Source organism: Grammomys surdaster, unplaced genomic scaffold (genome assembly GCF_004785775.1).
Source record: "Grammomys surdaster isolate TR1022 unplaced genomic scaffold, NIH_TR_1.0 141, whole genome shotgun sequence".
NCBI lineage: Eukaryota > Metazoa > Chordata > Mammalia > Rodentia > Muridae > Grammomys > Grammomys surdaster.
Genome location: NW_021604599.1, coordinates 3,043,244 through 3,068,997, shown reverse-complemented (window position 1 = coordinate 3,068,997; position 25,754 = coordinate 3,043,244). Strand labels below are relative to the sequence as shown.

The following is a 25,754-nucleotide window of genomic DNA, read 5'->3' as shown; positions in this document are numbered from 1 at the left end:
CATTGTTTTGTAATTTTATATAGTACAATAAGCAATGTATGTTTCCTAGGAAATGTTAGGAATTTCTAGAATATTTAGAAAGGAAATGGCCAGACTTGAACTTATGCATTTGTTTAGGCGGATGAGATGACTTAATAACTCACAAAACGGTTTTTCTACTTTGTACACCTTTCACTGGAAGATAGATTCCCATGATAGTGCCTTTTCTGTTTGTTTTGGTCATTTTTCCCTGACAGTGTTTTTTGTTTTCCCAGTGGTTCTGTGCAAGTTTATACAATAGACAACACTACTGGAGCCATGCTGCTGTCTCATAAACTGGAGCTCACAGCAAAGCAGTATCCTGGTGAGTGTCTGCAATCTCTCCTGGTCTGTGAGGTTAAATCCCAGCACTGCCGCCTCTCCAGCTCTGTGTCCTATTTCTCCCTTACACATAAATGCCTATAGTAATACTTTATTCATAAATTATGTAAAAGAAGAGATAACCCTGTATATTCTTTACTTTTTTCATTGCCGTGACAAAATACTGTACAAAAATAACTTAAGACAGGAAAATTCGGGGCTGGAGAGATGCTCAGCAGCTCAGAGCTGCTGCCCTTCCAGAGAACCTGAGTGTGATCCCCAGCACACGCATGGCAGCTCACAACTATCTGTAATTCTAGTTCCAGGAGAAAAATTCTGTCTTCTGGCTTCTACAGGCACCAGGCATGAAAGTGGTCCATAGACATGCATGCAGGCAAAACATCCATACACATAAAATATTTTTGAAAAGAGAAAGGAAGCATGTACTTTGGCTTACAGTTTAAGGAAGTATAGCCTGTCGTGTAGGGAAAGCATGGGAGCATGAGACCGCTGGGTACATCATGTCTGTTGTCAGGGAGAGAGAGAGAGGAATCCAGGGGCTCAGCTTGCTTTCTCATGTCTGTCTAGTCTGGTCTCCAGGTTGCTGCCCACTGTCCTCAAAGAGGCCTTTTTGGAACATCCTCATGTATACCCATAGCTGTGTTCATGTGGTAATTCTAATCCAGTCAAGCTGAAGTGAAGATGAATCCTCTTTATTTGATCGTCACACTGTATGCATGTATTGAACTATCGCAGTGTGTTCCATAAACAACACAGTTAAAATAAAACCTTTTTAAAATAAGTGATAATGAAATAGAAAAGTTGTAACTGAATGGGGCCTTTCTCAAGCATTTGGGTTGGGGAAAGAGATACAGGATCTTGGCTATGTCTGTTCACTACACCCGATTTTAAGCCCTCAGGTGTCACAGTACCAGACTTAATCTATGATTATATTTCGTATCTTGTCACAGAAGACTCAGAGGGAAGACTTCTTACAGGTGATGTTCCTTTCTCTTAGCTCAAGTTCTTTGACTCCATAATAATCTTGACAGACGTAGCAACTCACTCTCTCTGTCATCCATCTATGTTCCTGATCGTTCTGTCTATAACATGTATGTGTGTGTACACACATATTAGTTTTTCAGTGCAAACCTGTTTTCAACTCTGTGTCACTGTCCAAAGCCTAAGAATGACAGATGTTGGGGGTTGGGGGTCTTCCTAAGGTTTTCAGATAGGCTTAGTGTCCTGACATGCCAATCTGTGTTTTCTGCTTGTATCTCAAACCCACAGGTTTAATGCCTTTTCTGTTTTAAAATAGTGTATCTATCTGTATTACTCTGTTTTAAAATAGTGTGTTTATCACACACTAGAGTCAAAATTCTTGTAATTTGAGGTGTGTACGGGTTTCTTTTTCCTAAGTTTACATGAGAAGAAAATCTTTTACATGTTAGCCCAGGTTATCTGAAACTCATTGTGTAGCCCAGGTTGGCCTTGAGATTATAGCCATCATCCTGAGTGAGCCTCCCAAGTGAAAAGATTTGTTCTTAGCAAAGTCAGCATACACTTTTTTTCCTCTCATTAAGACCCTTCACCTCTGCAGTTATATAACAGCTTTCCCATGTTCTCTTTTATGTATCTGAACTGCGAGCACCTTTGTGCTTTGTGGCCACTAAGAAAATAAGGCTTATGAGAACACAAGCTCTGCTGTACGGAAACAGTGTGTGTAATTGAGTTTTGAATTTTTTACTTCTTGAATTTTTCCATTTAATACTTTCAGGCCACAGTTGATCTTGGGTAATTATTAAGTGTGAGAAATGAAAACACCAATAAGGGGAACTACTGTACTGGTAATGCTAAGCTTAACAAAGCTAACTTTGAATTAAATTATGTATGTGCTAAATAAATATTATTAAGAAATATGTGATAAGAATCTGGCCCAAGAACTTCTGTGTAAAGAGAACTAAAGAGGCCCTGGAATAGCTTTTCATCCCTCATTTCTTTCTGGTCCTCACTTGGTTTAGTTTTAGCCTCTAGTTTTCTTGTCTAAACATCTGTAATCTTTACCTGATTTCAATTTATTCTCCCAAATACCCACTGAATGCCAACTGCATGTTAGACTGTATTCTTTATGCTAGATGTAGAGAAAGCTGGACACTCTTGATGAACCCTTAATGAATCTGTGTAGTCACAGGGCTGAATCTATATTTGGTGTCAGTGGAAATGCTTTTGACTAAAACTAACAGAAAAAATGTACTGTGACTATAGTATCTATTTTCTGAAATAGCAAGAAGTACAAAGGTAAGCTCTTGTTAACCTTTATTTGACCTTTTCCACGTGATCATAAAATAGCCTGAGTTCCAACCTTTACTTTTTTACATTTGGATTAAGAAGGAAGCAATCAAGGTATATTCTAATTTTTGTATTTAAAGTGGAAAGGGAGAAGATCTCGCTTTCTACTTACTTCTAATTGGTCATAGATATGTCTTGTAGCTATGTTAGGCTTCAAGAAAACCTTGGAAGTGATTTTGGACAAGGGAAGAGGATGGCATCAGAATTGGATTCTGTCTCCAGCAGTGTCTCAGCCAATGTGCACATTAAGAGCTACCAAATCCCTGTTGTGCTTTCTTTATGTTTAGTATCTCTGTGATTTCTGTGTAAGTTATGCCAAAGGGTTTGTTTGTTAAGTTATTGAGTCTAACCTACATAATATCTGTATTAGTAATTTAGTAGCATTTTTTAAAGTGCTCATAAATAAAATATTTGATCTCATTTTTAAACATTTTTATGCTAATGGAGTGGGTTCAGTTACTGGATTGGAAATAACCATCCACGTGTCTGGTTTTAAACTGGTGTTTCCTGGCTGCACAGTTGGAGGAGTGCTTGCCTATCATGGCTTTTGTTGTTTCTCAGTCCTGCTGGAGAGGGAGGCCTGCAGGCTGTGGCGATGAGACTGGACATTTCTCCAGTCGTTATCTCTGACTGTTGTCTTTCTCTCAGCCTTTTTTGGGGGACACTAATTAGATACTTGCTGATTTTTTTCTACATTTCTTAATCCTGGCTTCAAATGTTAAAAATTTCTCGAGACTGAATTTTATAGTTTATTTATTTATTTGCTTGTTTATTTATTGATTTTGCTGTCTGTCTCTAGAATTACTAATTTTTTTCTTGAGTTTTAGTTACTGTGTTTTTATTTCTAAAGTCTGTTTACTTTATCTGGCCTGTGTACATTCTGTTCTTCATCACAGTCTTCTCATGTCTATGTTATATGTGTCTTCGTGTGCACAGGCCAGAGGTCAACATCACATGTTTTTCTCAGGTACTTTCTAGCTTAGTTTTTGAAACAGGATTCATCACAGAATCAGGAGCTTGCCCAGGTCAGCTGGACAGCAAACCCCAGAGGTCTTCCTATCTCTGCCTCCCCATTACTGGGATGGAAGGTACATGATACCATGCTTGGCATTTATGTGGGCTCTGTGAACCAAATGTAGATCTTAATGCTTACACAGTGAGCATTTTACAATCTGAGCCATCACCCAGCTTTTCTCTTATTTCATTTATTATTGAGGAGGGAAAGAAGACACGTGTCACAGCATTCTTGTCAAGGACAGAAGACAGCTTTGGAGAGTTGGTTCTCCCTAATGTGGGTTCTAGGAATCTAGCTCAGGTCCTTAGACTTGGCATAACAGGCACTCCCCCCTCCCCCACCAAAAGCATCTGGACAGTCATTTTGTTTCTTTAGCTGTAAAAAGAATGGTTGTTTTATGCTGTGTCTACACTAACCTAATATCCAGAGACTTTGAATCTGCCTCTGCTTTGACTCATTTCTTGGGATTTGTTTATTTACGTATTTTAGCATTTCTGACTAAGAGCTGATGTTCTTGATAGTTAAGTTTGTGGATGCTTCAGGACTTGCTTTGCTTTATAAGATCATTTGGGTTGCTACTAGAACCCTTTACATTGTATTCTCTGTATAAATAGTATTTTTGGTTTTTTTTCTTTTAACTACATTAATTACACAAATTATAAATTATGTGTGACAGAGGACTGTCCCGGGACTTTTGTTTCTGTTCTGTATATTGGATGAAACATGGAACAATTCCTCTCATCTACATGGCAGTTTATCTCTTCCTCTCCTTTGTACCATGGATGCAGCCTTTATAATCTTGGCATTACCTGGTATCCTTACTAGATTTCCAGGTGTGGGCAAGCTCTAAACTTTATCTCCTGACCCTCACATGCTGTGTGAGTCACCAGTAATGATAAAGATTCTCAAAGTTTGACAGATAAATTCAGAGAGAAAGTACTTTTTCCCAGTATTTTGAGACGTTCGACATCATGGTTTCAGTGTGAAAAATCATGTAAGATATCGTCTGATGTACCACAGAGACAGATATTTGCTCCCAGCATTCATTTTTATCATACTCGATACACAAAATGTTTGCTGCAACCTTATCCCCATGTTACAGAAGCTGGTTCATACAAAACAAAAGCTCTGAGGATTACACAGTGCTAGTTATTCAAGATAATCACAGCAAAGCCAGCCTTCACTTCCCGTAATTCACCTGCTTCATAAGGTGTTCTGGCCAAGACTGATGGTGGCCTTAGTTTTCAGTACCCTCCACAGACAGGGTTCATCCTAGTTAGAATTCAAGTAGTCCGTGCCACTCTATGTGTTCGGATTTGGACATATAGCTTGCAAAAAGTACTAAGTATTTCTGAACAATCTTTTTTTTTTTTTCAATTTCTGAAAGCTTTAATTTATTCCCTCCCCAAAGGCAATCAAAGAGGGTGAAAGGTCAAGATCTTACTGTCTTCATAACACAAAATCGGCTTAGAGCTGGATCGCTTGTCCCTTTCTCTTCTTGTCACCTCCTAGCTCAAAATGCTTGCACCTCTTACTAGCCAGCATCCTCTGAGATCTGCAGTTGAGCTCAACGCACTGCAGTCGCAGCGTAATCTTCTTTGTAGCTTTAGCCTTTTTGCGGAAAATAAGCTTAGTCTGCCCACCATAGCCACTCTGTTTCCTGTCATAATGCCGCTTTCCCTGGGCATACAAAGAATCCTTGCCCTTCTTGTATTGAATCACCGTGTGGGGTTGGTGCTTCCCACATTTCTTGCAGAATGTCCGACGGGTCTTAGGAACGTTTACCATGTTGGCAGGAGCGCTATCAGCTCAGAAAGAGAGAGGAGAGAGCCCTGAACAATCTTTTTAACCCTTCTCACTATCTTTTCACAGACATCTGGAACAAAACAGGAGCTGTTAAATTGATTAGATGGTCTCCTGACAACAGTGCCGTAATAGTAACCTGGGAATATGGAGGTCTTTCTCTGTGGAGTGTGTTTGGAGCCCAGCTGATTTGTACTCTTGGAGGAGACTTTGCGTGAGTGAAAAAAGAGAGAGAGAGAGAGAGAAACTTTAAATAACCCATTGTTTCCCTGACAGCTCATATATTCAGAAATGCAGGTCATATAGCTACCTTTATTTAAAATTAAAAATATATATATTTTACTGTTAAATGTTCTTTAATAGTGTACAGAATAGCAACAAACATTAGAGCTTAAGATTATATTACATGCACATCAATGCACTTTGCTCAGATTTTCTGTTCTTCTCGCCAAATAGCCCTCTCTGCCTTCATGCTGTATGTCATTCATATGTAATTAGTATGTAAATCTAGACTGCATATGTGGCAGAGAACATCATGCAGTGTTTGATCTGTTGTTCTTCAGCCCCACTACCCCCTCTCATTTCCTCATGTCTTCTGTCTTCTAGGACACAATTCTCTCATAGTTGCCTCTCACTGTCATGCCTGTGTGTAGATTCTGCATAGGAGAGACAGTGGGATGTCCTGTCTGTCTGAGTTTGGTATACCTCACCTAACAGGACTCTAGTCCCATCCACCCTCATTTTACTCTTACACCAAAACACTTTGTAAAGCTCAGATTTACCTTATTGAGAATATATGGATTCTCCAAACATTGACCCTCCTAAAACTGACAGTTGATTTGGTAAAATGTATTTACTGATCCCAAACACTAGGAGAAATAAAGTTTTTGTGAGCCCAGTTATATATATGACCTCATGTTAAGGCCAGCTTGGGCTTACATAATAAGACCTGTCTCAAAAATAGCACTCTGAAAAACTAAACCAAAAAGTGCTACTTTAAAATAGAAATATGTAATAATGCATAAGTGTTTCAGTTTTGTGTACCGTTGATATATTTTTGCATTAAAAGAACAAAATCAATTTGATTTTTTTTTAAGCTAAAGCTGAGTGGTTGTGTATATTATATGCCATTGGAAGACAATCAAGTTTCTGTTGTGTTTTAGTTACAGGTCAGATGGTACCAAAAAAGATCCCCTTAAGATCAACTCCATGGTGAGTACTTTCTGTTTAAACACAGGTGCAGCTTGTAAACCTATGCTCCTGTAAACCCAGGGCCTTTTCTTTTCTCTCACATTGATCTCACAAAATCAGAAAGCAGTCTTGTCTCAGTAGGTTCATTTTTGGTGAAACTGATTTACTTGCGTATGTAAAATGGAGTTTCTTTCTATGTAACCAAGGTTAACCTCAAAGTATGTAGACCAGGCTAGCCTTGACCTAATAATCCTCTTGCCTTTGCAATGACTTTGTCTTTAAAAAAAAAAAAAAAAAGGGTAGATGCTTCTGAGGAATGACCTCTTCTGGCTTCCATACACACACACACACACACATACACACACAAAATAAACAATTATTTAGCTTTTTATTTTCCTTTTTTCTTTTCTCTTTTTGGTTTTCAAGACAGGTTTTTCTTTGTGTAGTTTTGACTGTCCTGGAACTCAGTCTGTAGACCATGCTAGCCTCAAACTGCCTCTGCCTCCATCTCCCAAGTGCTGGGATTAGAGGAGTGTGTTATCACTACCCAGTAGTTATTTAGCTTTAAACACTTTGCAACAGTTTGTGAACATTGCTTACATATTAAAAATTACTAGCTTCAAAAATTCTATGATTGAATCTAGTTACAGAATATAATATTGAATTAGCTTAGAAAAAACCTTTTACTGTACATTTCTCAACTGAAGAAACCTTTGTATAGAGAAACTAGGTACCTTGGCCAACACAGGGTAACAAGGTCAAGCTGGAATGAGAACACTTGTGTCTCAAAGGCCATGGGGTCTTTGCTGTATACAAAGGTTACATCTGTTGTGGATGCTTTCTCACTGAGCTTCATGTCATAGTCAGAGCTTGAGAACCAGGTGAATTAAATTGAGACGTGACAAAAGAATTTTTAGGATTGTAATCCTGAAATTGAAGCTGAGAGCATCATATAGTGTTTTATCACTCTAAGTAGAAGGCAGTGACAGTGGTTTCCTCTGGCGATAGTTAAAGATGTAGTAGATGACAAGAATCATTGATTCTGGTTTTTTTTAAGTAATTATTATTTTGTGTGTCTGTGTAGACGATGTGTGTGTGTGAGCAGGCTTCCATGCGGATGCCAGAGGACAGCTTTATGGAGTTGGTTCTCTCCATCATTCTGTGGATTCTGGGGATCAGACTCAGATTCACACACTTTCACACCAAGGGTCTTGACCTGCTGAGCCGTCTGTCTTATCCTGCATGTGATGCTTGTCTGTTAGTTGTTATGGTTGCTCCAGCAGTCAGAAGACAAGAATTGTCCCATGAGTTATTGCATATGTTTACTGTTTTCAGTATATAACTGAGGTTATAAAAGAAATCAAAGTAACTTTGTGTTGTTTTGACTTTTTTTTCCTCTTCCTTCAAGAGCTGGGGTGCAGAAGGCTATCACTTATGGGTAATCAGTGGATTTGGTTCTCAGCACACTCGAATTGAGACTGACCTCAGGAGTACAGTTAAAGAGCCCAGCATTTTGCTATTTCAGTTTATCAAGAGTGTACTCACTGTAAATCCTTGTATGGTAAGTAATTAAAACTGTGGGATTTTTCATTTGTTTTGGTTTTAATGCCTCTTATGGCAGAATTTTAGATCACTTTCTATGTCCCACAGATTTGAATATATTTCTAAAATTGTTAACTGTACTTTCTTTGTGTATTTTCTGTGATTCAAATATGTCTATACAATTTATGCCAAAGTATTATTTCTGAACATGTTTTGGACTTATTTTGGGGGGGGTTGGGACAGGGGAGGGAGTTATTTGTATTTGGTGTTTTATTCTTTTACAAAGATAATGCTACAAACAATTTGAAAGAAGCCATATTTACATGTAAGATAACTTGACTAATGTAGCCTTTAACTAGGCAAGATTTTCCAGAGTATGTTTTATTTAGATACTTCTTAGAAGTATTAGTAGGTTGGGGTTGGAGAGATGGCTCAGCAGTTAAGAGCACTAGCTACTCTTCCAGAGGTCCCGAGTTCAGTTCCCAGCAACCACATGGTGGCTCACAACCATCTGTAATGGAATCTGATCCCCTCTTCTGGTGTGTCTGAAGACACCGACAATGTATTTGCATACATTAAATAAATAAAACTTAAAAAAAATGTTCTAGGTAGTTGGGGGGTGAGGGGGATGGCTTCACAAGTCTGAGGTAAAGGTTGATCATGTTCAGGTGTACCTGTAATCTTGGCTCTGGGAAGATGGAAGCAAGAGTCAGCAAGCTCCAGTTCAAAACCCAAAGTGGAGAGTGATTGAGGAAGACCTTTACTTAACACATTCTTGTACATGCACACAAAACACACAGATGCACATGCACATACACACATGTAAAGAGAACAAAATTCCTGAGGCCAGGGCATAATTGCACACACTTGTTATGCCACACATTTGGGAGACTGAAACAAGAGGATCACAATGATTATGTATTTTAATGTGCTACAGATATATGCTATGGGTACATATTTTGGTACCATCGTCAATGGCTTTTTAACAATAAGTGGTGTAACAGGTCATTTACATTTTATAATACATTGAAAATTAATCTGAAAATAATTCAGATCTCAGAAGTCTATACTGTAGTAAGGATCCACAGAAAAATAGAAGAGAGTATATTCTTGCCCTTCCCCATTCCAGATAATTTTAAAGCCCCCTTCTGGGGCTGGGGAAATGGCTCAGTGAGTGGGTAAGAGAGGAGTGGATTTTGAATCCCCAGAACCCATGTAAAAGCTGGGTGAGTATTACAGCCATCTGTAATTCTAGCAAGAAGGGGGTAGGGATGGAGAACTCCAGAGCAAGCCAGCTAGTCTACCTAGCCAGAGTAACACTCTCCAGGTTCAGCAAGAGATCTTGCTTCAGTGTATACAGTAGAGAAGAACTGTAGAAGAAAGACCTGACATCAACCTTGGATCACCACATACATGCAGACACACATACATACATGCACCACACACACACACACACAAACATATACAAAATATATATATATATAAAGCACCCTTGATTGTATTTTGAACTAAATGGGAAAGGGATAGGATACACTGTTTGATTTGAATATAAGAATCTTCTCATCTTGAGAACATCTTGAGAATCTTACGTAGATTGTGTCAGATGAAAAAAATCAGTATTGATTTATGGTACTTGTTCAGTAATAAAACTAAAACAGTTGTCCCTGCCTAATGCTGAGTATTTTTATTTGTTTTCCCTTCTGCCCTTCTTTCTCCATCTAGAGTAACCAAGAACAGGTGTTGCTTCAGGGAGAAGATCGCTTATACTTGAACTGTGGCGAAGCCTCACAGACCCAGAATCCCAAGTACTCTGAGCATATGCCCAGGCATGAGAAGAGCCCGTTTGCAGATGGAGGTCTGGAGTCTCCAGGGTTAAGCACTTTACTTGGACATCGGCATTGGCATGTTGTACAGGTAAGTGCTCATTTACTGACTACTACTGACTTTCTTATTAGGAATGTATCAGTTTTTAATTATTTTCAATGCTATATGTCTCTCAATGCTTTGGTTTTTTTCCTTGCCTTTTTTCCTTTCTGTTTGATAGAGTATATCCTAGAAGTTTATTTTTTTTCCCTCAGTGGGGATAGCTTTACTTTGAACCTCGGTTTAATCTTAGTCTAGCACAGTGGACTTGCATAGCCCAGAGTGTATCCACTGCATGGAAGGAGATGATTTGCCTGGCACCTAGTACAGCTGACTTTATAGTTCTAGCAGTTAACCACTTACACCTGACTCATATTGCCAACCTCTGAACATTTGAGAAATTAATTGCTCATAATTTTATTATGATGTATTATTTTTTCAAATTATGGATTCATCCTGATACCACATTTAAATTAGCAGGTTCATTTAGCAAGTTTGACAGATTGACATTTGAAATGGATCAGTTCTGAATTTTGATGCCAATTAAGATTAATTTGGTACAATAAGTAAATCGAAATTTCTTGTAAGAAATTTATATGCATAGTTTCAAAGTTCTAAATATTTTCTTTCTCCTTCTAGTACCAAAATGACAGAGCCTGCTCTTGGATTAGGATTAGTTTCTTTTAGTCAATTTATTTTTTTATTTTCCTTTTCCTTTCTATTCTTTCCCTCCCCTCCCCTCTCCTTCTCTTTCCTTCCCTTTTGAGATAGAGTCTTACTATGTAGTTGGTCCCAAATGGTGGAACCATACATGTACACTACCACACTTCTCTGCTTATAACTTACTAGTTTGCTTCAGCTCTCATGTTATTTTCAGTTGATTTTGAGTGAAGAAAATGAAAGACAGAAAAGTGGTCATTCTGTGAGAGTTAAAGGAGGAATGGCTCCTACATTGACTTATAGTATGCACTGAAAAAATGTATTTAACATACATTAATAACCTCATGGAGTCAAACTATGTACATACCATTTTATAATTAGTAACATTTTAAAATATAAAACTGCATCAGCGACTTTCTTGACTAAAATTTTCTACTGCTCCCTTCTCTCCTCTAGCCCTTCCTCTGCTAGTTTCATTTCCCCATACTTTGAACTATTCATTCTACACTGACCTAGAATCAATGCCAGTTCTGCCTAGCCAGGTCTGTGTTACCAGAGAGCCAAGTAGAGCAGAGGACCACAGAAGGTAGGTCTGGAACTAAACCATCCATCAGGCAATAACAAAATTGAATTTCCTTCCAGCTCAAAAATTGAGTGATTCTTAGCTGTCTCTGAAGCATTCCACTAAACAAGCACACAGCACTGACTTTAGGACTGTAGGTAGTGCAGGAGTCTGTTGTCTGATAGCTAACTGTGCTGACTTTCCCAGATGAACTTTTTAAGTGTGGATTTACCTAGGTCTCATCAATTCTTTATTCATCTCTGTTCTTTTAGTTTTAAATAAAGGTAAAATAGTTTTGGTAAAACATTTGTTAAATGGTTAACTTCTTTACCATTAGTTTAAGCAAGTGATTCACAAAAAATAAATTAAAAATGCCAAAACTTTATTCTGCTTTTCAACCTTCATAAACCCTAATGAGAAATAAACATTTAAAAGCTAATAAAGATATAAATTTAAAATGCCACAGCTGTCCACCCAAGACATTACAATAGAATTTTAATTTCAAATTTCATAGAAGTTTTAGAGTTGGAAGGACCGTGGAGGTCATCTAGCCCAACAGACTTTGTGTGTGAAAAAGTTCCTCTGACCCATCCAGCATCACAGAGGGCACTGGCTTACATGGCTTCAGAGCAGTCTACACTGAAGGATCCAGTGTACTTTAAAATCTAATTAGTAGTATTGAATCATATAATTTACTGTTGACCTTGTATTAAAACTTTACAATTTGCCCTTTTGGCTTTTTTTTTTTTTTTAAACTAGTTGCCCTGCTCTTTGCTTGCTAACACTGGAGCCTGGCATCTGAATGCAGAGTGACAGTGGTCTTTCTAGGTACTGACTATGAAGTGTAGAAGTTTTGCCTTCTAAGCTTCCTCATCAATCATGAAGATTCTAAGGAGAAACATGGGGGTGTGGTTTCGTTCCCCTTCCCTCTTACCCTCTCAAGTAGGGTAAGACCACATTCTCCATTAAAGTTGATTTGGTTATGTGGTTTCTATTTTGTGTGCTTACTGTATTATTTAGAGCTCATCTACTGAGCTTCGCTGATTCTGCTGTGCTTTCTGCCCATCATCTGGAACACTGCAGTTTGTTTCTTCTGTTTGCTCAAACCTTCTGTTTCATACAACTTACCTTCCAGATTAGAAGATTCTGTTAATTATATGTCTCTAGCCAAACTAAATACATATATACTTATTAGAAGCAAAGTTAGTAGCCAGCTGTATAGACAGTGTCTTTCTCAGTTTATTTTTTAAATTTAGTCTTCTTAATTACAAATTTAGAAAGTAACACATTGGAACACAAGGTAAAATTAAAAAACCTTTTAGTTTGTGGCTGTGTTCTTTGTTGGGTTTAGTGTTTTGTATGATGTAAACATTGGTCTCTACAAGATCTTTATTAGCTAGTATTCTAAGGATGTTGACTTTATACTTAACCTGGCTCTAACTCCTGGAAAGAATATCTGTTGCACAGTGTAGGAGGTAAATACCAGGTACTTCTTTAGGGAGCTCAGCGGTGAATTTTGAAGGCTGTTTGGCTTGTAAGTGATTGGCTCACATCCTCTTCTTTTATCAGGTATGGAAGATGTGGTATTTGGCAAAGATCAAATATACCGGGGCAAGTCCATTAGTCTCACTAGTCAGAAAAAAGCTAAAGACAGTGTTTACCAGGGAAGAAAAAGAAGGAAAGCAGTTAGATCCCATTTAAGAGGGACTGGCAAACCCTCTTAAGAAGGGTAAGACTTTTCTGAACCCCAGCACAGTTCCCCAGTGATGTGGCATGACGCCTGGTCCCTGACTATACAGACCTTTATGGCCAAGCTTCTCCATTCTTTATTAGCTCCCTCTTTCTTGGCACCATTTCTACACAGCATTAAATATATAGTACAAAGTTCAGATGACACATAGATCAAAGAAAATGACTCTAGAGGAAAATGTACACTTTGTTCTAGTAATAAGATATTCAGACAAAATTTAAAAGCCTATTATTTTAACTCATGTTTGGGTTTTGAAGATACATCATTTATAGTTTGTAGTATTTCATAGACTTTTGACAGTTAAAACAATAGATTGGGTTTGGGAGGTTGTTTTGTTTTGTTTTGTTTTGTTTTGTTTTTATAGGGGTCTACATTAGAGTATGATCATTTGATAAGCTCTTACAGAACCTTTATGTTGGAACTGTTTTTGCAGTGGTGTGCTAGCTCATTTCATAGGAATTAGTGAAACGTCAAAGTTTGAGGAGAGTAGGATTCTTCGATTTTTATTATTTTATCCAGTGGCAACGTGCTGCTTACTCTGACACACCTGTTACATCCTTTTTTAAGTAACAGAAAGTTATTAATTCACTTGGACTTTTAAGTTGACTGACTGGTAACTGCAGTTTAACTCTTTGTGAGCTAACTTTATGAGCATAATGCAAGTACTTTGGGTTTATTGCTTTTACTTGATTCTCTTTTTGTCTTTATGCAGCTTATTAGATTTGATTATACTTTACATGGTTTTCTGGTTTGGGTTTCTTTTCTGTATATGTCCAGTTTTCTTAAGTCAAATTAAAAAAAATTTTTAATAAATTGAAGCTTTTCTTATTCCAGGAACAGAAGACTCTCCATTGCTGTTTTTCTGTTAATTCACACTCCACTTCCTCCAACTGCTCGTGAAAGCTAATTAATAGTCTAGGAGTGTATAGAGCTAAAACTTACTCCACATTAATAAACAGTTTCCTCTACGTTTGAAAGTTTCCTAGCACTGATAAAATGACACCATGAACAAAGGTGTAAGCTAGATACCATGGAGACTGTGTTTACTTTGATGCATAGGATGGAGACCTAATATCTGTATTATGTTAAAGGTTCTTGTGGATCAGTGAAGTTGAACAGCCAAATAGAAAAATTGTAGTTTAAGCATATTCATACTGGTCCGTGGGTGCATCTTAAGAAATTGGATAAAAAGAAGAAAGCCAATTGCTATTCTTAAGCAACAAATTTTTTGTTTGTTTTTACCTTGATTGATTTTATACATGTTGCTTTCTCTTTTTTTAATCACAACAGTATAAAAACAACAAAGATTTCCACTATAAACCAAAACACTTGCCAAAGCTGCCATTTATGTAAGGATGGTCTACATCAGCAGACAGAAGCTGTTGGCTGCAGTTTGTGGCTTCCATCACGTGCTTCTTTGTCAGTTTGTATTGAGTTTAATATTAGAAACAAGCAATGCTGTAGTGGGGAAGGAAGTGTGGGTCTTAAAACCTTGAAAGGATTATGATAGGACATGTCAACATTGGTTCATAAACACATGCTTGATTCCCAGGGCTCTGTTACTAAAGCTACTGCTTGGTACCTTAACCGTTATGCAGGAAGTGGAATCTCATCTTGTGTGCTAAGTTAATGCTTTAATTTGAAAGATATTTCATAAGTCTTACCAAACTGATATGTTATTTTCTATAGATTTCCAGCACCTATCTAGAAAGCAATTGGCCTATACGGGTAAGTTGTATTTTTTGTTGGTGTTATTATAGTAGTCATTCTGGGAAATGAGTCAATGTGGATTCAGAACAGTGAAATTTCAGTGCTTGATCTACTGTGTATTACTAGAAGATTCTCCTCTATATTTTTGTCAAATACAACTATCAATATTTGGTCATTTAGTAAGGTATTTCATATTTAAATCACTTAGCAAACATGTATTAGTAGTTTCTTTACCTTATATTTTATTAAGTACTTTATACTATATGCAGGAAAGAGGTTTTAATTTTTTTTTAAACAGTTTTCAGCTATTGATAAACTTGGACAAAATATCGCTGTGGCTGGCAAGTTTGGGTTTGCGCATTATTCTTTACTCACCAAGAAATGGAAACTTTTTGGAAACATTACTCAGGTTAGTTTTTTTGTTTTTTTGTTTTTTGTTTTTTGTTTTTAAGAAAAATAAATTTCAAGATACAAGCATAAAAAAGGAGGAGGAAGAAAGTGACACTGAGGTTGGAGATCCAGCTCAGCTGTAAAGCACTTGCTGTATTCACAGATTCTTGGAGGGAAAGAGAAGGGGGAAAAGAAACCCACATTTGATAATTGCCAATAAATCCCTTTTGGTAAAATACTTGATATTTGATAAAGGATCTTGCATTGAGATGATTGGCTTTTCATTCTTATTAAGATCATTGACAAGTGCTGGGAGATGCCTCAGCCGTTAAAGTGTTTTATATAAAAGCAAGGGAAACTGAGCTCAGATCTCCAGAGACCACTTAGATGCTCGGTGGAAATGGCAAGTCACCTGTAATGCCATCCTTGGAAGGGAGAGATGAGGCATCCCTGGAGCAAGCAGCCTGGAGAAGCTAGCCATATCAGCCAGTAGCTTTACTGAGATGCCACCTCAAAGAATAAGGTAGAAGAGCCATCAAAGAAGATTCTGTGATATGTACACACATACATACACACCACTTGACAGACACATGAAAAGAAGGAAAAACAAGATTAGTAGCAATAATTATTTAGCTTAAGGTTTAATATTTAAGACTGAGTTATCTAATATGGTGAAACTAAATGTCCACAAATTTAGAGATCATTCTGTGTGTGGGTATGTGCATCTGGATGTCGAGAGTGGGGGATGGAGGACCAGAGGGAGAATGAATTAGATTTTATGAGAGTCAAATGGGAAGGAATGAAGAAAATTAATGTAGGTGTCTTTTGTGTACCAGGTACTTTTAAATGCTGTAGTATTATTATCAACCCAGTTAGGACACTAATACTATCATTTGCCAAAAGATTGGGATTCATGCACTCATCTGCTCAGGAATAAAGCCAGAATTTTAATTGTTGTTTTAAATGTGAGATTCATGATGCTGTGTAGTGTTGAGATATTTTGAATGGCACAGCTGTTTCTCTTAGGAATATTTTTTTTTTTAAAGACAGGATATGGTACATTGTAAATAGAAGTCCCAGAGAAATAATTTTGCAAGAGAGAATAAAGCAGGAATAATCTGAGCTTTCTGAGAGTATTATATTTGTTTAAAGTTTTAGTAATATAATTAAGGTAATTGCATCTTAAATTTTTCTTTTAAGGAGCAAAATATGATTGTGACTGGTGGCTTAGCCTGGTGGAATGACTTTATGGTCCTTGCATGTTACAACTTAAGTGACAATCAAGAAGAGGTAACTTTTTTTTTTCCTCGGAAATAATAGAGTTTTAATTTTGGAGCTAAGCATGATCTAATTTTAGGTAGACAATAAGCCATTAAAAACTGAACAAAGCATTTTATTCCAATAATTTAGCATATTTCAATAGTAGAATTACTGTTTAGGTTCTTCCAGTTCTTCTTTAAAGTGACAAATTGAATTTGTAAGATAACCATTTATATTATAATACCCAAAAAGCTGAGACAGGAGGAATTTGATTCAGCCCCATTGTGAGCTAAATATTAACCTTGTCTCAGAAGTAAATAAACCTAAAAAGGATAACCTTTTAGGTAGAAAATAAATTCTAAGGATTAATAATAAAACATTAAAAGTAAAAAATACATAAGAACGACTGTTCTTAAGGATAGCTTTATTAACTTATTGACTTGTATGTTGGTTTTGAGGGAGCAGTAGTCTCATTAATCAGGTTTGAGTACACAGTTCTGAGACACGGTCTCGTAATATTACATTCACTCATGATCACTTTTATCTTTGGTTATTTATGAAGAGTTAGCTTGCCAAAACATAAACATTCATTTTTTGCTAAAATGTTGTTCATTCTTCTGACTCCTTTTACTTTAAAGTGAGCTGGAGAGGAGTCTGTAGATAAAGATAGCCTGACTGGGAACTTAAGCACCCTAGGTGACCATCTGATTTTTATGTACTTCTTCTTTTCTTCTTCAGCTCAGAATCTACTTACGAACATCCAACCTGGACAATGCCTTTGCTCATGTCACCAAAGTACCAATAGAAACATTACTGCTTAGTGTCTTCCGGGACATGGTGGTGGTGTTTAGAGCAGACTGTTCAATATGCCTTTACAGTATTGAAAGAAAATCCGATGGGTAAGTTATAACATGGGGTGAGTCTCTTTCTCAGGTTTTCTAAAATCCTTTTTCCATCTTCATATTTTGTTTCATTATAAGGAGTTTTGGTGATGTTTATGTAGTAGCTGTGAAGAAAAGCACCAGAACCTGCACCGACTGCCTGAGCTTTTCTCCCTGTGTCATGGGGAAGAGGACTATCGTTTTAGCCATTTTTGCTGAGATCAGTCTTAGGTACTTTTTCCCACAACTTACAAGTTGGTGGGCAATCTACTCTCCAGGTACTTGTGGAAAGTTGAGGAACTATCCTCAGAAAGCTCACCTCATCCCTGCTACAGTGGATACTGTAGTCTGCAGCACGGAAACCTTATATTGTTGGCATTGGTCAGCAGGGAGCATGTAGACTGTATGAGCGTTGTCCTTTGTTCTTAAAAGTCTGTATTTTTGGTATAGGAGTTAGGTGTGTGCTAAAATGCTGTGCTGGATTAGTAATCCAAAGATAAACATCAAGATTAGTTAAACTTTTGTCATTTCACAACCACACAGTTGTCCCTGACCCTCAGACCCCCAGGTATTTCTATTTGAATAGCTTCCTTCCTACTGCTGGTTTGGGGATGTTCTGTGTTGTGGTTTTGTTTTTCCTACTTTCTAGCATTTTCCTGCCTTTCATTGTCTTATTCCTGTATATGGTCTTTGGGTCCCTCAACATTAATAATCTTTTTTAAAACATTTATTTATTTATGTATATATATGAGTACACTGTCATTGTCTTCAGACACACCAGAAGAGGGCATCAGATCCCATTATAAATGGTGGTGAGCCACCATGTGGTTGCTGGGAATTGAACTCAAGACCTCTGGAAGAGCAGTCGGTGCTCTTAACCTTTGAGCCATCTCTCCAGCCCCAACATCATTAATAATCTTAATGGGAGGATAATTGGGGAGGAAAGGACGATGGGGAGAAGACATTTGGGTCTGCTGTGGAGACATAAAATGTGCTGTAATATAACAACTGCCAAGGAAAACAAATCTGAGCATTGTTGAGCTATGGACTTTTTCTGTTTATTTTTACAGCTCGAATACTACAGCTAGTGTGCAGGTGCTTCAGGAGGTCTCCATGTCACGTTACATTCCTCACCCCTTCCTGGTAGTGTCTGTCACGTTGACGTCAGTGAGTACAGAGAATGGCATCACCTTGAAAATGCCGCAGCAGGTACCACTGCCTTTTCAGAGCTCTTAGGGGTTTACGTTTCAGTCTGTAGTGTCTTAGGTCAGTGTTTGTGTGTCTGTTTATTTGTTCAACAAATGCATGCTGTGTCTGTAATGTACCTTGCATGAAGATGCTGAATTTTAGTGGCAAGCCAAGGAGACCAGTGTCTGGTCAGCATTAAACAATAAGTACACATATCCAGACTACTCTGAGGGCATATACTAGAAACTTGGAATGGTCTGTTTAATCCATCAGAAAACTTTTATATACCATTTGATTTGAAGCCTGGAGCAGAAGTAGGGAGAGTTCTAAACAAAGAGAAAGAAATTCAGGCAGTCATGCAAAGGTTTACAGACAAGAGATAACATGATGCAATCGGAGGGTTGAAAATTTTTAGTGTCTAGAGCTAAGGGTATAAGAAAAGAGAAGTCTTGTGGATGATATTGTAGCTTTCAAACCAGTATTTATTCTATACAGAGGAAAGTGAAATCAGGGCAGAACTTGATGAAGGAGGAGTACTGGAGAGAATGTCATACTGATCGTATTGAGTGGTGTTAGTGGCCTGAGCATAGGGAGGAGAGAGAAGATAGAAGGAAGTAAAGTGAACTTAGGGTGTGGAGGATGCCTGGCAGTTAGGAGGAAGAGAGAGCGGAATCCCACAGGTGGTGGGTGTAGTGACCAGGTACACATGGTGCTGGGATCACCTGGGCTGCAGTCACTTCTATTGCAAGGCTGCTTTGGCTCCCAGCAGTTTCCAAACTCTATGTAACTGGGAGCCTATTGTGAAAGAGAAGCTCTATAATGTGTAGATTGTCATGCTCTCTCCATCTTTTTCTTCTAATTTAGGTACTTCATTAAACTTGAGCATTCTCATAAAATTATGGAGTATTTAACTTCTTATTTAGAGAGCCATTTTATACTGCATTCATAAGAATTCTGATTGGGAACAACCTACCTAGTTCTCTATTATTTGGAATAATAAATAATAAGAACAACTTTCTTCCATGAGAATCTTTAATTTATAAATCCCTGTTGTTCTCTTCTCCCCTGCACTTTGCTCTGTAGTACTGCATCTGCACGCAGGCAGCCCCCTGTCACCAAGTCTGCTGTACTTGCTGTATGCTCGCTCGCTCGCTCACTGCTCTAGGCTCCGGTTTGAACTTGATTGCTTTCTTCCTTACAGCACAGCTCCTGTTCTGTCTGTAAGCTCTGTCATGATAACCACCTAGCCTTAGTTGATAAAATAAAATTCTGTTTTACACAATTCCCACTACAAGATTTTAAAGAAAAGTGAAAATTACAGTCACCATTTTACGTCCCAAGAAAATAACTGATTCAGCAATGATTGTTACATGAAACTTTACACCACAGTGAAGCCTTAGTCATCAGAATGTATGAAACAAATGTTGTATGCTTCCTAAGGTGGGATGATAGGAAGTTCATATGAAGATTTATTACCAAAACCATAGAGCCTACGTGGAATTATGTCTAATTGAACTTTTTGAAACCTTAAAGTCTGCCCCCAGTCACAAACCTTATCTAACAAGGCCAAACCTCCTAACCTTTACTAAATAGCGCCACCACTAGGAGACCAAACATTCAAATACAGGAGCCTATGTGGACCATTGTTATATAAATCACCATACTGCTGTGCTACATAAATAAGCCATTACGCTTATTTGTATGCTCATTAAAATCAGTTATTAAAAAGCACCATTGTAATAATTAACAATAAATATGAACTGAGAGAAAAATAAAAAAAATTTTGTTTCATTAACATTGTAGTTTAAGGGAAATGTCTACATATTTTAGGACTGAATTAAATATCAGAGAATAGATAGCATAATGTCTTGCTTTGAAATACCTTGTCAAGATTTAGAGAGGAAAATCTTTGTGTAAGCTAGATATAGTGGTGATCAGTAGCGTCAGTAGTAAGGGGTACAGCAGGAGATGGCTTCACAAAGAGGTTTTTAACTCACTGAAGAACAGATTAGAAAGGTGAAATATAGCAGGAGGGAAATAAATAGAGGGGATTGACTCTCTTGGAGCTGGAGTTAGAAGCTATTCTGAGCAGGCAGTGAGAGTGCTGGGAAGGAACTCCTGGGAAGGAACCCCTGCAAGAGCAGCAAATGCCTTGACCACCGAGGCACCACTCCAGCAGCAGACCCTGTTTTTCTAATACTCCACTTAGATCTTGTACCATGAAGCCTCTTTGATTCAGACATGCTTTTTCTGTTTTGTCACGCCTAGGTTGGCAGTAAATTCTGTTTGCTTTTTAAATCAAAATAATTTTCCCCTTTACAGATGAAACGACATGATTTACCTGATAGTCGGCTTAAAACAGTGTTTCTCAAACTGCCACTATGTCCTTGTTTAAGCAGGGGGTGGGGGTGGAAGGGTTAGTGGGTTTAATTACAGTGATAATTACTGACTCTTTACTATAGCCTTTGATTAAAATTTCCATAATAAAATACAGTAATTCATCCTGACTAAATGGGATTTTTTTTTTTAATGATTCTTTCATTTGAGAGGTGTGCAAGGTGGTTTGTGTCATGCTCTTACTTTCGAAGATCTCCCCAAAGGTCTGCTGCCACCCAGCTAGGAGGTCATTCTCGCAGTTACCAATGGGACTGTTCTGTTCTAGCTACATGTGTTCGCTTACATTTCATACAGCCTTTTCCTACTACTTCTGACTTCCTGGCCTTCCTGGTGTCTCATCCTTTTAACCCTTCTCTAGTGACAGCAGCTAGATCACTGAGGCCATCTCCAACGTGTGGGCGGGGGGGAGAGGGAGAGAGAGAGGGAGACAGACAGAGACAGAGAGAGAGAGACAGACAGACAGAGACAGAGAGAACTTCTGGAGTTCTCTTTAGTTTTTTCAGGATAATTCAGTTCTGCACTCGTTGGTCACTAACCATATAATGTTATACTTTGTCTTATCCAGGAAACTTGATTTCCCACAGAGCCTAGCAAAATGGCTGTACTTAGTACAACCCCCAGTAAATGCTGTTGGTTGTTTAACCTATAAATTTTACTAGGTGTCGAGGAATGCCAAGAACATGCCTATAAATTAGTATTGATGAGTTTCTTTCGGAAATTTCAGGCTGGCGATGCCGAGAGCATCATGCTGAACCTTGCGGGACAGCTCATCATGATGCAGAGGGACAGGTCGGGCCCTCAGATCCGGGACAAGGACAGCAGCCCTAACCAGAGGAAGCTCGTGAGTAACGCTGTGTGGGCCTCTCAAGCCCTGGGAAGTGATCACGAGGTCAGGGTTATGAAAAGAGGAATTTAAGGGGAGATTAGTGTGTTGTGATCTAGACGCTAAGAACATACATAAAATTCATCTTACAACTGGGTTTAAGAAGAAAGGGTAAGACCTAAAACAAGAAAGTGTCTCGTTTTCCAGCTGATACTGCTTAGGTACATTTTTATAAATTTCATTTATTAGGAGAAAAAAACATAGAGGTCAGTGATCATAGGGTTTTTTGGGTTTGTTTCTTTATAGATTTCAGTACATATACTTTGAAAGATTACTATTTCTAATTCTAATATATACTAATTCTAAATAAATGTCCCTTCTTTAAATTAAAAAAAAAAAGCAAGCTTGTTTTGACTATCTACAAAGCTAGCACCTATGAACTTAAGAACCTCCATATTTGATAGGAAAACCCAAACCCAGCCTTCTTGTGTCTCCTCAGCTGCCGTTCTGTCCTCCTGTTGTACTAGCGCAGTCAGTGGAAAATGTCTGGACTACCTGTCGAGCAAACAAACAAAAGCGTCACCTTCTGGAGGCCCTCTGGCTGAGCTGTGGTGGTGCGGGGATGAAAGTTTGGCTCCCTCTCTTCCCCAGGGATCACCGCAAGCCCCACTCCTTCCTGTCCCAGCGGATCATGCTGCCTTTCCATATCAACATTTACCCCCTCGCCGTTCTGTTTGAAGATGCATTGGTCCTTGGTGCTGTCAATGACACTCTACTCTATGACTCTCTGTACACACGGAACAGTACTAGGGAGCAGCTGGAGGTGCTCTTTCCCTTCTGTGTTGTGGAGAGAACCTCTCAAATCTACCTCCACCATATCCTCCGCCAGCTCCTGGTCAGGAACCTCGGCGAGCAAGCTCTCCTTCTGGCTCAATCCTGTTCTGCATTACCTTACTTCCCTCACGTGTTAGAGCTCATGCTCCATGAAGTGCTGGAAGAAGAAGCTACCTCACGGGAGCCCATTCCCGATCCACTGCTTCCCACCGTGGCCAAGTTCATCACCGAGTTCCCCCTTTTCCTTCAGACAGTTGTGCACTGTGCCAGGAAGACTGAGTATGCTCTATGGAATTACCTTTTTGCAGCTGTTGGAAACCCCAAGGACTTATTTGAGGAATGTTTGATGGCTCAGGATTTGGACACAGCTGCCTCTTACCTGATTATCTTACAGGTAACACTTGTCCTTACAAAGGGATAAGAATTCATGGTCTTAATTTTAGGAGGAAAAAGGTATGTCCTTATGTTAGGATTTTTGGAATTACACTCTTATGCAATGGTCATATTTTCTCTATTGTGTATGTCTTTCATTCTAAAGAACTCAGGCTTGCCAAGTGACCAGAGATTTCCTCTCATGTTTTAAAAGTGACATTCCTAAATATTTTGGTTGTTTGTCCCTAAAAGGGCCTAAAACAGATTAATGATTTCAGAACATAATTTTAAATAAGATTGAAGGTATAGGGATGGGTGTGTACATATGTTCAGATGAACATATCCCTTAGCATATGGAAGTCAAAGGACTCTAAAGTGTTGATTCTTGCCTTCAACATTCTATCAGACAGTGTCTCTCTAGCTTTTCCCTACTTCAAAAACCAGGAGAGCTGTGTTTTATGCTTCTGTGGATTTTCCTGCCTCCACCTCCCATATCTTAGCATTGGCTCCAGGAGACTACAGAGGTTTTACATGGATTCTAAGTTCAAGTCATCAGGCTTGCCTACCAAGAGCTCAACTACTGAGCCATCTCTGCAGCTGAATTTTCTTATATCCATTAGAAATACTAGACTAATAAAATATAAGAAACATTAACTGAGAAAAATGATACTTCGAGCATTAGTGCATGGATCTGAGTTACCCACAATAATAGGTATATTTCCTTACAATGTAAAATTACTGAAAGAATTCTAAATAAACCAGGGACCAATCTTAGCCTTGCTGTAGACAGCTAAGGGTGCTCAGGACTGCCACAGTATTAATGCTCTTGACACATTTTTTTTTTTCTCAAAACAATGAGACCCTGAAAAACTTACTTCATTGTTTGATAAAGGGGCCCAAAAGTTTGGTACTATTGTAAATCTGAAAGGCTGTTCTAAAGTTCTTTCATATTACTACAAAGTAGTTTTCATTTGTATAAAAAGCTAGCCATAAGCCTAGTTAGAATCTCAGATTGAAGCAGATATCTTGTCAACGTATTTGCTCCATGACAAGTAACTGAAACCAGAGATGTTGTAGTGGAGGCGAGTGGCCCAAAGAGTCAAAATCAATGCAGCTGGGTTTTTGTTCTGCTGCCCCTCAGACCCTTGGAGGTCTCCCTAGCTGTGGAGCTGGGAACTTTCCTCTAGCTGGGGCTGGTGCTCAGCCTATCAGGCAGCTTTCCACAAAAGCAGGCAAGGTGCTGGTTGTGAAGAAAGAGTCGGGGATTCTCAGTGTGGAACAGTCTTGCTTGGTCCTGCCTGAAGCAGCAGTTTTAGTCAGATCTTCAGAAAATGCTAGAGGAGACAGACCTAAGTTTTCTGGAGTCAGGAAAACCTAGATTTATTTTGCTTTTTTATTGATCTTCAACAATTTAGATGACTCTGTTTCCATTTCCTGTAAAATGGGAATGGTGTAACTTTACAGTCAAAGAGAAAGAAAGGAAATGATGAATGTAGGTGTGTATTGTTAGCTAAGGTGTAACAAGAATGCAGAGAATTGTAGTATGAACTATACAAGCAGAGCAGATGCTTCATTCTTGCACATCTGGAACTTTTAAATGCTCCTTTTAATCTTATTATTAAATTGCCCCCAGCCAGCTTATTCCTTAGACCAAGAGAAGTGTCGAAAAAAGAATTGCTGTGTCATCCAAAATTGTATCATATAAATGGAATGTTATCTGTTTTGGTTGTTTTTATAGAATATGGAAGTCCCAGCAGTAAGTAGGCAGCATGCCACCCTTCTGTTCAACACAGCACTGGAACAGGGCAAATGGGACCTGTGTCGACACATGATTCGATTTCTTAAAGCCATTGGTTCTGGAGAATCGGAGACCCCTCCATCCACACCTACATCTCAGGTTAGTACAAAATTGTACAGCTTCTCTGGGGTATACACCCACAGAGTGTCTTTGACTAAAACTGCTGTGTGTTGTGTGTAACCACAGGAGCCCAGTTCAAGTGGTGGGTTTGAGTTCTTCAGGAATCGGAGCATCAGTTTATCCCAGTCAGCTGAAAATGTCCCTCCTGGTAAATTCGGCTTACAGAAAACACTAAGTATGCCAACTGGTCCTTCTGGGAAAAGGTAAAAGAATAAAGAGCAATTACTGTTTTCAGAGCATTTGTCACGCTGCATTTCAAGGCATTTATAAAATCAAGTCTTAAGAAAATATTTAATTCAGTTACAAATCCTTTTTTCATTTGCCAAAGGCTTAGAGAAGGCTTCTGTGTTTCTCTTTTTCTTCCTGTTAAGTTCATTTCTGTTCTCTGTAATTTTTATATCTTTGTACTAAATTGGATTTGGATGCACTTGTTCTAAATGTAATTAATGTAAATTACTTCTGTTGACAGAGGTCTCAAATAAAACTTTAGGTAATGGGAGAATTGAAGGACTGGTGCATTTTGAAGACCAAAGACTATACCTATCATAAATGGAAAATCGTCTCCAGCCGTGTAGCTTGTAAACTCAGTGATCTGGAAAGATTGTTGGAATTTCCTCTGGTTAGGAAACTCCTATACTGCTTCTGGTGTTACCTGTTCTTGGCCCTTGTGTTTTCTCTTCCGTAGGTGTTTTTGAGTTTTTGTTTTGGTTTTGTTTGTTTGCTTGTTGTTTTTATATATTTGTATTTTTACTACAATACTTAGCACATATCAAGAGTCAAGATGTTTTATTATGGTGTTTTACTTTTTTCTCCTGTCATGATCATTAACATTCCTCCCCCAGTACAAATACACAAGCACACAGACAAAAGTCACTGATAAAATACAGCTGTAGGAAGAGTATCAACA

The 25,754-nt window shown here is 38.3% G+C and overlaps 1 protein-coding gene across 2 annotated transcripts in view; it reads left to right on the top strand.

Moving 5' to 3' along the window:
* Ric1 (RIC1 homolog, RAB6A GEF complex partner 1) overlaps positions 1–25,754 on the top strand; it is an 84,931-nt gene that overhangs the window by 51,087 nt on the left and 8,090 nt on the right. For both annotated transcript variants that reach the window (XM_028764060.1, XM_028764059.1), the window contains exons 8-21: positions 255–343; positions 5,576–5,720; positions 6,670–6,718; positions 8,106–8,258; positions 9,962–10,153; positions 14,764–14,802; positions 15,083–15,193; positions 16,375–16,464; positions 17,173–17,333; positions 18,386–18,524; positions 21,625–21,741; positions 22,223–22,951; positions 24,668–24,826; positions 24,914–25,050. In XM_028764060.1, the coding sequence (XP_028619893.1) occupies positions 255–343; positions 5,576–5,720; positions 6,670–6,718; positions 8,106–8,258; positions 9,962–10,153; positions 14,764–14,802; positions 15,083–15,193; positions 16,375–16,464; positions 17,173–17,333; positions 18,386–18,524; positions 21,625–21,741; positions 22,223–22,951; positions 24,668–24,826; positions 24,914–25,050 (2,310 nt within the window). The remainder of the gene's footprint in view (positions 1–254; positions 344–5,575; positions 5,721–6,669; positions 6,719–8,105; positions 8,259–9,961; positions 10,154–14,763; positions 14,803–15,082; positions 15,194–16,374; positions 16,465–17,172; positions 17,334–18,385; positions 18,525–21,624; positions 21,742–22,222; positions 22,952–24,667; positions 24,827–24,913; positions 25,051–25,754) is intronic.